General features: G+C 45.9%; 1 protein-coding gene across 1 annotated transcript; it reads right to left on the reverse strand.

The window, feature by feature from the left end:
- Positions 1–8511: 8511 nt before the first annotated feature.
- LOC137912739 (teashirt homolog 3-like) lies at positions 8512–13424 on the reverse strand. Its single transcript, XM_068756874.1, has 2 exons — positions 13340–13424; positions 8512–11825 (listed from the first exon to the last, which is right to left on the reverse strand). The coding sequence occupies exons 1-2, from the start codon at positions 13422–13424 to the stop codon at positions 8512–8514; spliced, it is 3399 nt and encodes a 1132-aa protein (XP_068612975.1).
- Between the last annotated feature and the right edge of the window lie 478 nt (positions 13425–13902).

A 13902-nucleotide genomic window follows, 5' to 3' on the forward strand; every position in this document is an offset into this window, starting at 1 on the left:
TCTCCAACTTTCTCTGCTCCTTGCCGCCACTGACTGTAACATCTGATTCCCCCCCCCCCCCCCTGAACTTGGAAGTCTCAACAGCCAAATCTCTTGTCATTGGAAGGTGGGCAGGCAGCTCTCTGTCTCCTTTCTCACAGATGAATAGAAAACATTGTGCCAACGGCTTCAGAAGCACCAAGCTGTTTTTGATTGCATATAAAACACAGAATTTGAGAACACGTTTGAAAGTGACAGGCTGATTGGCCGTGGTCATTTCAGGCTGTGTGGGCCTCATATTTTCCTCGTGTTTCATCAGTGAGTGCATTCATCCATTCAGGAAATATTGAAGGAGTAGCCTTTAATAAAGTCACTAGGCTTGAAAATATATGAATAAAATGACATCCACTGCCTTGGATGGATGAAATTGACTTATCCTGGTAATAGCCCAAGGATTGTGTCTGTGTGTGTGTGTGTGTGTGTGCGTGCGCACGCCTGTGAGAGAGTGTGTGTCTGTGTGAAAAGAAAAATAATAATAGGAAGAGCAGAAACAGAGATGGATATAGTGGTAAAACAAAGGCAGGAAAGACAAGAATATCAAGGAAATAAAACAAACTTGACCTAAGGGGACAGAATTCAATGAAAACCTGAAGCTGGACACAGGACTTTGAATCTTATTTGTATTGGTCAACCATCACTGGTGCAAGCATTATTAGGGATGCTGGGAAGGAGAAAAACAATGTCATTAAAGGGGGGAGCGGAGAAAGATGAGTGACAAACTTGATCCTAACAATGTTAAAGGGTTATTCAACACAAAACGTCAAAATTATGAGACCAATTTCTCTCAGTTCTACAGCAATTTGATCAAACTAAGCCACCAAAGACTCCCAAATCCAATGATACACCGGAGGAGGTATAAGACATTGAACGCAGGGAGTAATAATGTCATAGAAAGTTTATTATTTCAGTCAATTACAGTTGGAAAAAGGCAGCAGCCATCGCACTGCTTTCACTCCCTTTACCCCCCCCCCCCATTCTTTCCACTATTCCTGGCAGACGAGTGTTGAACTGTGATGCTGATGGAGCGGTCATGAACCACAATAATGACAGTCTGAAGCAATGACTGTACAAGCAGACACATGTCTGTACCGTGCTCTTCAAGTGTCCAGCTTAAACTCCTGCTCTGTGTGAATAAAGAGGACAGGAAGTGGCAGTTTGGCAGCTCCAACCAGGAGTGTCACTCTCAATTGCGTCCCCTGCCAGCTCTAGACACATCGCACGGCTTGAGAGGTCACGGGTCTGTGACTCCTGTTTTTCTCCAGCTCCCTTTCCTTTCTTCGCTCCCCACTTTTCCCTCTTTTGCAGGACATTCCATTTCAGTGCCACCTACGCAATGCACAACAGTCAAGGAGGAGACAGAATGATGCACGGAAGACACGAGCCAGAGCGACGGCGGCACATTTTTTGAACGCTCTGATATAACATGAAGCTTGTCTTGTCAGATTACCCTGACACCCTGTGTCAAAAATCCCCGTTGTGTCTCTGTGAAGCAGAGAAGCAGATGTCCTGAGTTTCCCTTCCTCCTCTGGACAGAGTTGTCAAGATTTGCTTATGAAGGACGCTGAAGAAAGCTCAAATGAAAAAAAGAAAAAGAAAAAGAGGTGTCAGATGTTTAGTACATTTCTCTGTCAGGAATGAATTTTATGAAGAAAACTAAACTCTGTGGTGAAACTTTAGTTTTCTTTAAAGGGATGATTAAAAAAAATAAAAATAAAATCAAACAGATGCAATGAGCCCGTAGTCTGCTGGGATAGGCTCCAGTATTACCCGCGACCTGTATTTTGGATAAGCAGCTGAAGACAAGACAATTACTATCATCTCTCATACATGTGGAGGACGTTAGAATCCAACGTGGTGATGGCAGAGCCTGCGATTAACAATTTAGTCTATGATAATGACAGAATGCTAAATGGCTGCCAGGCTATGGCTTAAAAAAAACATGAACCATATGTGAATGGACTAGAAGCATTGAGGAAGTATGGTGTTTCTTATTTTGCTTACTTCACAATGTAAATAATCCCGTCTATAATTTTTTAAGGACGATCATTTGCGGGTCTGTCTAGCCCCATGCTGGGAAAGTCATACTGCTGGAATCTCTGCACTATATGTAATTCCCAACAGCTGATAAAAATAAGTGCCAAATTATTGCATTCATTACATATCATTATATGTATTCAATTCAAATGTACTGATAAATGCCATTTGTGCCAGTTAAGAAATGATTCCTGATCATAACATGCTCCAGAAGGGAAGTCAAATGGATTCTGATTCCACTCAAAATCACTCAGCAGCTTCTCACTAATGTTACTTGATCAGAGCACTCTCAAACCGGAGCTCGGCGAAATGAAAGTTGTGATTAATTTTGTCAGCCTTGTAATCGCGCCTTATTGATGTATTTCCTGTGAAATGACACGTTGGAAAGAGCAGCTTCAGCCACGGGGGCCACTGTGCTTCACATGGAAGCCATCGATGGACAGGCAGGCAGCCACACACAAACAAACAAACAAACAAACAGGTAATGCTCTGTTATGCTGATTTATTGAAGGTTAATTTAATCACTCTTGCAATACCTGACCAGAGGGTCTTCTTACCCGTGAAAAAAGGAGGAAAAACATGACAACAAATCAAAAAGTGATTTTATGAAGGTGGCACCAGAGACAGGCCAATCCATCAGAATGGCGGCCGAGTGTGGACGTGTTGCCGCGCATGGTGCCAGGCAAGGTGCCAGGCGGTCCAACGCACATCCTCCATGCCAGCGCCCTGAGGCTGTGTGTCCTCATCACAAGGACAGAGAGGTCGTTAGGACCAAATCTACTAAATCACACACTTCCTCCAACCTCCCGTCATGGCCGACAAAGCATGGCGATGCACAAATACTGGTGGAAGCGCAACGGCTCCCGGTCGAATGGACCGGTCTGTTCCAAGTAATCGTCAGATGCTATTATTCCAATTGATAGGATAATGTATGATGTTGTTATGACACTTTGCCGGCTTTTGAGAGCACCCCCCCATTGTCAACAAGGCTTTACATATAGTGAATGATTCCTCCTAAATGCATTTTAAAGTTTTGCACAAATACATTTTCGGAGCTAAGTAAACAATGCAGGCCATTATCTAGATGTATTGTTTTTGTTTTTCTCTCTCTCTCTCTCTCTGTGGCAGGGATGAGAAAGTGAGTGAATGCAGCCAGAGAAACTGGAGGAGAAAGAGGGGGAGCGGGTGATGAGAAAGAGAGCGAGAGAGAGAGAGAGAGAGAGGAAAAACAGCAGAGCCAGATTTTCCATTCTGTCAGCATTTTCCTTTTTCGCGTAGCGTACAGATAGCTAAAGGTACCACTTAATGTGATGGGAGACAGGATCTAATGGATTGATACACAGGTTTTGACATGCTATTTGAGCATGTAGCTCGCTATAATTGGTCACGTCGCCGTGCATTAAACTAACGATATATAGAGTAGTGCCCTGAGACAAGTGTCTTTAGCAAATCTGTCAGATATCACACCAAAATACCTCCGACAGCTCTCTGGGGGCAGCGAGAGCCCACTGAAACACAGCAGCACGAAAACAGCGTCTCACTACCGGAGGCATATTTGGAAATCAAACCCTGCTGTCTCGAGACAGATTCCACAACACTGCCACAATGAAGCTCTGTTATTACGCCTGCTTTCAAACACTGAACCAAAACGTCGGTATAATGATGTTCCAGTGTGTAATTTTAGATGGCGTGCCAGAGATGGAGGGTTGAAACAAAAGTGTGTGTATCAGTCATTGTCCTGTCCTTGCGTGTGTGTTTTTAATAACACAAACAACTTTTCGACTCGCTCTCTCTGCCGGCTCCAGTTCATGTTCGTACCTTTGATGCCGGATGGCCAGGAATAACAATGCAGTATTCCTGCTTTAAACGGGCGGTGTAAAACTGTACCAACCAAATGAACAATATTTTATAAAATGTCTTCAACCACTGGAGTGGCCAATCACAATGCATTTGTTCAGAATATCTTCAGTATTGCTGCTTGGAGCTTTTCAATATCGACCTGAAGAGGCAGAAAGGAACTGCGGTTCCAGATGCAGTGGTTCCTAAACTGCTTTAGATTTATGACTGCCTTGGCATTTCCTGTTTATGAAATTACATCACAGTAATATTGCAATATAAATAAATAAATAACAATTAAAATAACACCTGAAAATCTTACGTTGTATGATGAAATTAGGGTCACCAAATTGCCCGAGATCACAAATTAATTAAACCAAAAACATATTTGTGTACCATAAACTCTGCAAGCTAAATCAGAGTTGTATAACACCCAAAATGTTCTGCTCGATCTTCCAGTTTTGGGAGAGCTGTCTCTTTTCCATGTGCTCAACCTCCACAAGGCATGCAAACACTGAGGTATAGCGAGAACTTGACATCGTCTAGTGATGCATGCACACGTTTGAGGTTGTGCACCCATGTCAGATGGGGTGTGCGGTAGCATTAAAAAAAAGAAAAGAAAAATTTTGTGCTGAAGATTGTCGCTGAATTAAGTTTGTACATGACGTTTTTTTAAATCATGACCTGGACTTCTTTCTTTTTTGTATTGTTACTTTTTTAAATTGCTTTTTACATTTGTGAGTTACAATATTTCTTCAGGTGTAAATCTGTGAAAAGCTACATATGTTTTCAAGACAAAAAGAAACTTCATCTAAATTTCCACTGACCACTAAAATCAATACTTACATGTTTGGGTGAACTGCCCTTTAACCAGTGGGTTAACATTAAAACTCATATTAGCTGATGCTTCATGTGGAATAACGAGGAGCCTTTGACAGTTCAGGTTTAACCACTACAGTTTCCCTACATGGCTCTCTTTTTTTTGACCAACCCGCATAAACTACTTCACACTCATACATAGAAATATACATCCTCCATTATGAACAATGTTATTCTTGCTTTGCTTGTTCTTCTTTATTTGTTTGCTTGCTGCAAATTCAAAATAAATCAATTGAAGTTCTTTTTTTTTGAGCTTTGCAAATTATGTCATTTCTATGCATTCAGAGCTCTGCGGCAGACTTGGCTCGAAACCCACGACTCCTTTGCTGCTGTCAGAAGACATCGGCTCACGTTTTCAGCGGAGGCCCGCATGAATGGACGCCACTTCCTGGTTTCCAAGCTTGTCATGCGAGGATTTAGGAAGACTGACTTGTTTGTCACCAGCAACGCGGTCGTTTATCAAATCGTGATGTTGAGCCAATCAACACTTAGAGGGGACGTTTGATTTGTTGATCCTGTTCAAACAGTAGTCACCTGTTGATATCGTTAAGACTTTATTTGATTAACGTGAACACGAGAGCCAGCGTCTATAAATCTCACCGAAATAACCATTTTAGTTTCTTTTTCCAGATTAACATAGTTTGGAGCGACGCAGCTTCCTGTGTACGTCTGTGCACGTATACTAAGGCAACACCGTTATGATATCAATGCGCTGTAACGACATCACGCCACTCTTTTGGCAGCCATTTTGTTTCCCTAAATGCAGGGCCTCTCCTCCGTGAGCTGTCTGTTTGTCGGCGCTGTCAACCGCTCCTTGTATGATTGGTCTGATGGGCTTGATGCTCATCACTCTGTCAGGCTCGGCTCGCCTTTCATTAGTCTGGGCCCCTCCATCAGCCACACTCACACAAATCACATTGACATCCAAACTCCTCAGATCCACAGAGCAATTTAACTGATATTCATTAGAGGGATGACAAGAGCTGATGGGAGATCTGCGGAGCGGGGGGGGGGCTCGTTCTCCTCCTATCCTATCCCTGTCCTGTCCGCCTCCTTTCTTCCCCCTTCGCTGCTGACTTTGTTTTAGGAGCATTGAGGCGCATCGGCATCTATAACTACCCAGCCCTCAAGGAGATTTGAGACAAAGGAACAATAGATAACACATCTAATCTCTTTATTACAACAGAAAAATACAATTGAGAGGAGTTTTGTGTCTTTCATGCTAAATAATTGGCGACCGCACGCCCTCCAGCTTTTACGCCACACACCTCCAGCAGCAGCCATAATGCTCATCCGAGCAGAAGTCCAATCATTTAGCCCTCTCCCCCCAGTCCCTCATTAACCCCCAAAGTGTCAACTATCTAATTAACCCCCCCCCCCCCCCCCCCCCCCAACCATCCTCACCCCGTCCATCCCTAAGCCTCAAGCATTAATCAACACATACAGCGTTGAAGAAAAGAAGATCATTTTGTATCGGCTAGGACTTTGAAAACTCACAAGATATTCAATAAAGCAGCTCAAGCCTTTCTCATTTGCATTTATCACCGGTCTGAATCCCATCTTTCAATTATCATCCTTTGTTAAAAGGCTTTATTCCGCTTGTCAGACGTGACTCATCATTGGGTTTTCCCCCACAATGTTAGGCTGATGTATCCTAAGCGTTGGAGAGCCAGGAGCAAGTCTGAGGCGGTAATGAGTTTGTGTGAGAAGACGGGGTCAGGACACTGTGTGTGTGTGTGTGTGTGTTAATTAATCTGTTCCCGGGTGGGAGGAACTGAAGCGAGATGATGAGATTTAAGAGAGTAAATGGGTGTGCTGCACTCGGGCTGTCCTCTGTTGAGTGAGCGAGTGGGGTTCGAGAGGATGGGCAAATGGCCCGTCGCCATAGTAACCAGATAACTTCCCGAGCCCCAAGTCACTCAGACACGACAAGCAAAGCCTGGAAACGTCAAACGGAGAACACGGTGTCCACACGGCATCTTCGAAATAGACAAAGGTAGATAATCTGAGATTTACATATGCATGTAAATGTGTGTGCTTTTATCATGCTAGCTGTAAATATATATATATATAAAACTTTCTCATTCCATGGCACCGAGCCTGAGATGTGACTACTCTGATTGCATCAACACCTGCCAGTAATATATTGTTAGATCCAAAAGCCCGCTTTGAGGGAATAGCACCTGTCTGTGCATCCTGCACCACTGTCAACTCGTCTCAGTGCGCGCATATAGGATCTGCTTTATTTTTTCCAAGGGACCCTCTCGGAGTCCAGGTGTGTGCCAGATCTGCTGTCTGTGCCCGGGGCTCCCGATGGCATCCAAGCCCCCCCGTGGTAATCAGCCCACTCTGCCTGCTGTTGCAGCCTGCCTCCTCCTCCTCCTCCTCCTCCAGTGGCTCGTTTCAGAAACATCTGGTGGTTTACATGCAGCACACACCACCTGCCAGACGCCTCGCAGGCAGTGGCTCTGCTCGCACCCCTCGAGTCTGCCCCAAAACGATGCGACGACACAGAAATTACCAGGACTATCTAGACAAACCGGAGCCGTGAAGACTACTGTAGGTAAAAATGCTGAGAGTTGTCAAGCTGATGTTTCACCAGATGCAGTTTTGTGAGCAGAATGCCTCGTCATGACAAGGTGGGACAACATCTGGGAGGGTTAGTTCTCTTTCTGAGATGAACGATTTCCCAGTAAGCCAGTCACCGAGGCCACGTCAATAAAATCGCAATACTACTTTCCGAGTTTCATAATGAACATTGACATACAAATGTCTCTGGTAAATAAGAAATAAAACAAATTGTATGCAGCAGTTAATCTGATTTAATCATAGAAGCACAAGGCGTTAACATATTCGTATTGCATTTTTTCTTTTCTTTTTCTTTTTAATCAAATAACATTTATAAAACTATTGTGCAAAACAATGTTCTTTTAATCTTCTTCAAAGGCTCTGCACCAGTGGATAGTCATAGTCCTCTTAAATTAGGAAATATAACAAGTATGCATAATTTAAAGAGCAAGTTGTAAGCTTATACACTAAATGTACATTTTTACACAAACCTGGATTTTAAGTGCCCCTTAATCACTGATAAAGAACAAGGCAGCTTTTACAATCAAGAAAAATCAATGGGATTAAGGCAAAAATAATAATTATATACCGGTATATATATATATATAGGAGGAATGAACATTTGCTGTTTGGCAGGTTCTTTTAAAGGAGCTTTCCCAGGCTGTTTTATGGTTTTACAAAATGACAAGGGTATATTGAAATCTGGACACGACAGGACAGGACTGTACAAATGTAACAGTAAAACTTGTTGAACATGCAGTCTACCAGCAAAAAAAAAAAAAAAAGGAAAATAAAAATAAATACAATAAAGTTAATACATTTCAAGTCATGTTATTAAGTTGTCCTTCTAGTCAAGAGATTCACAATGATCATGTAATAACCAGACCTCTGCTATCTAACAGCCGTCAGCTAATTGCGCTGAATGAATATCTTTGACCTACATTATATTCTTAAGTGAAATGAATGTTTCTGTTTTTTGAAATACATAGAAATTAGTATTTTCTTTTTTAAATGGGCTGCATAAATGTAAACACCTTGTGCTGACAATTTTAACAGTAGTTCATGCCATTATTTTTGTTTTAGCACGTCTTCAGTATTTTCTGAAACCGTTTTAACATCCAGTCTGAATATCTTTTCCAGTTGGACTACTGCGCTTTAGTGTTTCTCTACTTCACACACATACAGCAGATGATCCTCTGGAGACTTCCCATGGGTCTTGCTGAGGTGAAGCTTGATGGCGTGCTTAGTGGCAAATTTACGAACGCAGAGCTGGCAGCGGTACACCGCCCCATTAGTGCTGCAGTCAACTTGTGATTGTGGAGAAAGGAAGGACTCCAGGGGAACTAGTTTCTCAGACAGAGTGTGAGGGTCCCTGACAGTCTGTTTGGGGGACAGCTTGGCCAGATCCTTGATTTTGAACCCTAGGTGTGCTTCCAGGTGGCTTACATAAGCTGCTGGGGTTCGGATCTGTGAGGCACAGTCACTACAGAAGAACATAGGCTGACCAGATTCCAGGTTCTTGAGAAACTTGGTTCTTCCTGTCCTCCTTAGCTGGTACTTGACATTAGCCAACCAGTGGCTGATGGTAGTCATGGACAGACCTGTAAAACGAGACACATGCATTCTTTCCTGTGGACTGAGGTCGTTGATAATGTACTTCCCCTCTGATGTTTGCTTCAGGCTCGAGGCAAACTGGGCCTGCAGAAGGAGGAGGTGCTGTGGATTCCAGTTCGAGTGGCGACCTTTGCGTTTGTGACCATGCAAGGACATATCGTCGTCGTCGTGAGGAGAAGCCAGGATCTCAGATTTATCTGTGACCCGGGACCGTGAGGGAGGCTTTGGGACGTGCTGGGACTGCGTCAGGTTCCTCAACATGTCTGAAATATCTGACAATGCATTTTCATGGAGGGGGCTGCTGGATGTGTATGGGGAGACAACAGTTAGCTTTGCAGGAGTAACAAAAGAGGAGGGAGAGATGGAGGAGGCTGTGGATGAAGGAGTAAGGGGGGCTGAACCAACAGAGCCTCCTCTATTGCTCTTCCCCTTTGTGAGGTCCATAGGCTCATCATCGGTTGCCTGGCAAAAGCTATTATCGACTCCACTCTCCATCTTTTTGGTCTGTGTGGGAGGAGCGGCCACAGCCGCCCTTTCGGCCATGGTCTGGTTAAGCCTGGAGAGCAGGCTCAGGGGATCTTGGCTTGGCAAGGAGGGCTTGGCTGCTTTCCCCAAGTGAATGTTCATTACTGACTGAAGAGCACTTAGAGGGTTGACAAAGGGTTGCTCAGGAGGAGCATGGCTAGTGATAATGGTGGTGCTGCATCTCAGTGCAGTCGTGAGCGGGGACGCGACAGCCGTCTCTCTCTTGGGGTCCATGCATGGGGATGCTCTATCCCTGTGGCTCCCCCTGTCGCTATTGGCTGGCGTGACAGACCTCCATTCCCGGGGCGAGTCAGCCTCTGCCTTATGAGACTCTTCAGCCTCACTTCTGCAGGGAGAGAGATGGGTCTCCGTCTTGGGAGACAACTGCTTGACCCTTTGCTCTACTTTTGCCACTTTCTCCGTCACTTTCTTCACCAACTCTTCCATTGCCTGGAAGTTGTTGCTGGGAAAAGGGGAGGACTGACTAAGAGGTGGAGAAATGAGAGGCTGGTTCTTTCCAAGGGAAGACAGTGAGCCATCCCCTCCATTGAACAAGAATTTCATCGTGGAATTCTTCTCCACACTTCCCGTTTGGAGCTTGAGGGCACTGGGAAACTGGTACGCTGCGTGGATACTTGGGTAACCCCCCCAGCTTGGATTCCCACTCTGAGCCTTGTTAATGGCTGAAGTCACAGTGTTTTCCAGACATTTAAGAATATCAAAGCCCCCCTTGGGGCTCTCCTTCAGGTCCTCCTCAGTAAGATAATTATACATCGATATGTCATACTTCTCCTCCTTCTCCGCATCCTCCTTCTTGCCAACTGAATCAGTGACTTGCTTCCCACTCCCAACAGACTCCTCCTGCTGACCGCACTCCTCCTCGACCTCCTCCTTCTTGATCTCTTTTAGAGGAGGGGAGGTGGCAGGTGGGGTCGTAGCAGCCTGAAGAGGCGGCGGAGAGAAGGCTGTTGGTGCGAGTGGAACCGACTGGACCCTCGGTTCAGTAGGCGTGGAAACTCTCCCCTGACTAGGAGAGATGGCCTCAGGGAGGGTTTTAATTCTCTTCCCCACAGAGCTGTTGACCCTCAGGAAGTGTCCCGTCACCATCATGTGGGTTCTCAGCTCTTGTAGCGTGTTGTGGGAACTTCCGCACTCCATGCATTTGAGAATTTGGAATTTGTTGGATTCAAACTGCCAAGCATAGCTGGCCCCGTTCTGGTGGCCATGGCGGTTATTGTGGGAGCTGTAGGGGCTTGGGGAAGGCTTCTGTGCGAGTTCACTCTGGTCGGTTTGTAGATGCTTAGCTTTGGGGGTTCCTTCTCGTGAGCGTGGGGAGGCAGTAAGGTCCAACCTCATGAATCCCCTTTTCTTAGAAGACATGATTTTAGCTGCCACGGGAGCCACGGGCTCCTTTAGAGGCACTTTCTGGTAGTGCTTGGTCTTGATCATGTGCACACTGAGGTCCTGGAGGGATTCGAAGGAGTGGCCACAATACATGCACTTCAAAACTTTCTGAGCGTCCTCTTTGCCCTCCATCTCCATTAGTGACCGCTTACGAGGTTTAGACCAGCGTTTGCCGCCGCCGCCCGCCCTATCGTGGTTGTCATCCCGGTAGTGGCCCGTGTCGTTCATGTGAACAGTCAGCTCCACCAGGGTGTCGTAAGCAGCACTGCAGCCCTTACAGCGAAATTTACTGGCGCCGCTGAAGATGGAGCCGAACAGTTTGGGGTTTTGTCTGTGGAGTTGGACCGTACTGAACAGGCCGTGCTCGGACTGAGTCGGGTGACGGCTCTGGGCAGGATGCTGCTGCTGCAGAGTCTTTGCCACTGCAGACTGGTGCCAGTCATAGCTTCCGCTGCCGCTGCTGCTGCTGCTGCTACTGCTGCTAGTACTGTTGCTACGAGTCGGCTTCTCCGTGGAAGCTGCTGCCTGAGCCGTTGGTACAGCAGAATTAAAGTTCAGTGGTGACCATAAGGGGCTGCTCATGAAGCTGGAGTAGATGGCTTTCATTTGTTCCAAGGTGTCCATGCCTAGAGGAGGCGTTTTGGTAGCACCATTTGGAGATGCCAGGTTTCCATCAGCTTTTCGAGGGGGGCTCTCAAAATCTGAGAGGCAGTCACTGGTCTCACTCACATGCGACTCGCTGTCCACGTCTTGTCCGGAGAGCTCTGCGGCTCCAGCTGATTCCTGGTCACGCGTCTGCTCCTTGGCAGTCCCAACGCTTTGCTTCACAGAGTCATCTTTCATGGGAAGGTCATCCTGAGGGGCTGAGGACAGGTCATTTGCTTCTGCCTCCGCATTGTGCTCCGTCAGCTCCTCGGGAGAATACGCTGCAGGGAGAATGGAGACAGGGAGAAAGAAAGACACGAGTTAAATCGCAGGGAGTGAACAAGCTATGTTAGAATAACTGGAGAAAAAGTTTCCCCTGCTACGTGGTGCCCGAGGACTCCCAGGGATAAATGAGCCATCTGTGTGGGAGCCTTTAAAGCTGAGCTGAGAAATTACAGTCATCCCATTTCACCTCATCAACCGTTGAGGTGTTATTTTCCTCTAGGCGAGCCTGTATTTATATACTACCCCAGCCACACGGAACTCATGCCCCCCCCCCCCCCTTTTCACTCCTATTGGAGGAAAACAAAAAAAAAAAGAAATATCTTGGCAAAAACATAATGCGCCATTTTATTTATCTCAGGGCGCAACAGCTTGAAATGAAAACTAAATCTGAAATTAATGAAGCCCAATCTCACTGTGGCATTCTCCTCTGGGGTAATAAATGAGTTGGATCAACCTCCATCTGTCAGTTAATATGTCTGACGCCTCTTCATCTGCCTCTTCTCTGATTACACACACACACGCCATCATGAATTCCATGAAAAGGACGTCAGAATTGTGCTGAAGACATTTTTACATATTGAATAGACATCCCACAGTGCGATCTCCACCGAAGTGAGTTCATTAGATTGTAATAAGTGTGTGAAGCCAAAACTCTTGGTTCAAACTTCAATCTGAAGTTGAAGCGACGCCCGACGCTCTGATCACGTCAAGCAAACAAAACACAAACTCGTTTCACTTCGAACCAACAAAAGTTAATGATCGAAACAAACCGAGGAAAAAATTAGATCATGGGAAGCTTGGGATACAGTGACAAGCGGCAACATAATGACAATGCATCAGTGAGATGTCACTTGAGTGCACACACACACACACACACACACACACGTTGAGATACAAGTCTGTGAATTTGTGCTTGCGTGAACTGCCCATACATAAAATAGACAAACACTCCCTTCTCTCCTGTGCTAGTGAGCCTACATCCCCCAAAATGACCTACAAATCCCCTGCCCCCCCCCCCCCCCCCCCCATACAATTCTCAGCTCCATCATTTTCTGTCAACCTCAGAACTCACCAAAAACAAAAACAAATAAACTATGACAATTAGAAAATTGCATTTAGACATCCTAAACGCAGACAAATGCCACGGAAAGACGGTGTAGGTAGAGTTAGAATGCGGCTCTCACGCAGTCGGGCCTAATCACGTAGGTACACACACACACACACACACACACACACACGCACACACACACACACACACACACACACACAGTCCACTACCCATGCACCCATCCAGTCTAAACAAAAATGTCATCGCTGAAATAACTCTCATTTCCAGTGCTAACAGCCAATCTCTAAGCAGCCATGTGGCTGGCGCTGGTCTGATTTGGGCCCTGGGGGGGCAACAGTCAGCAGGCAGCCCCACTGAGAGGCCAACCTAATGGAGACCTGGCAGGTGCGGGGCCACTCTTCGTCCTCCCTGAGATTTGATTTGTCACCGGGTATCCATTACCTGCCATTCTCCGCTGATAGGCCCCGACAGCCTTGATCAAAAGATGTCGTCGGGGGCCCCCAGCCCGCTTGGCAGTCAGTGGCATGTCGTTTGTAAAAAAGGGCCAAGCAGGGTGTAAATAAAATGACATGATCACTTCCCCGGCCCCTCATGTTCTGGACACAATTATGATAATGTGGATGTGGAGGGAAGGGGAGGGGAGGGGGTCTGGGAGGATGGAGATTGGGGCGAGGAGGTAAATCGCTCACACTTGGGCAAACACGCAAGGGCGATTTCTGACTGCCACCAGCGCTCAGACAACGGCTCACTCCTACTTACTTTTGCTCTTCCTCTGGATGGCATTCATATCAGATTCTCATTTGAAAAAAAGGGATAATTTCATCCAAGACGGAGCAGCTAATGTTTTTGTTTTCTGTTTTTCTGGGCACACGAATAGCAGCTTGTATCAGATGAGCCTGTGACAAACTGTTTTTCCCACAAAGCTGTCCGGACCTCCTCCTCCTCCTCCTCCTCATCGTCAAGAAAATAAGCCATCTAAGCTAACCCCCACCATTTTATCATGG

Source organism: Brachionichthys hirsutus, unplaced genomic scaffold, assembly GCF_040956055.1.
Source record: "Brachionichthys hirsutus isolate HB-005 unplaced genomic scaffold, CSIRO-AGI_Bhir_v1 contig_1405, whole genome shotgun sequence".
In the NCBI taxonomy this organism is placed as follows: domain Eukaryota; kingdom Metazoa; phylum Chordata; class Actinopteri; order Lophiiformes; family Brachionichthyidae; genus Brachionichthys; species Brachionichthys hirsutus.

What these genes read in the sequence shown, in the direction of transcription:
- LOC137912739 (XM_068756874.1), bottom strand. Translation starts at nt 13,424, where the DNA reads ATGCCACTGACTGCCAAGCGGGCTGGGGGCCCCCGACGACATCTTTTG. An exon ending in CTATCAGCGGAGAATGGCAG is followed by an intron (nt 11,826 to 13,339) that starts GTAATGGATACC and finishes TTCTCCCTGCAG; the next exon opens with CGTATTCTCCCGAGGAGCTG.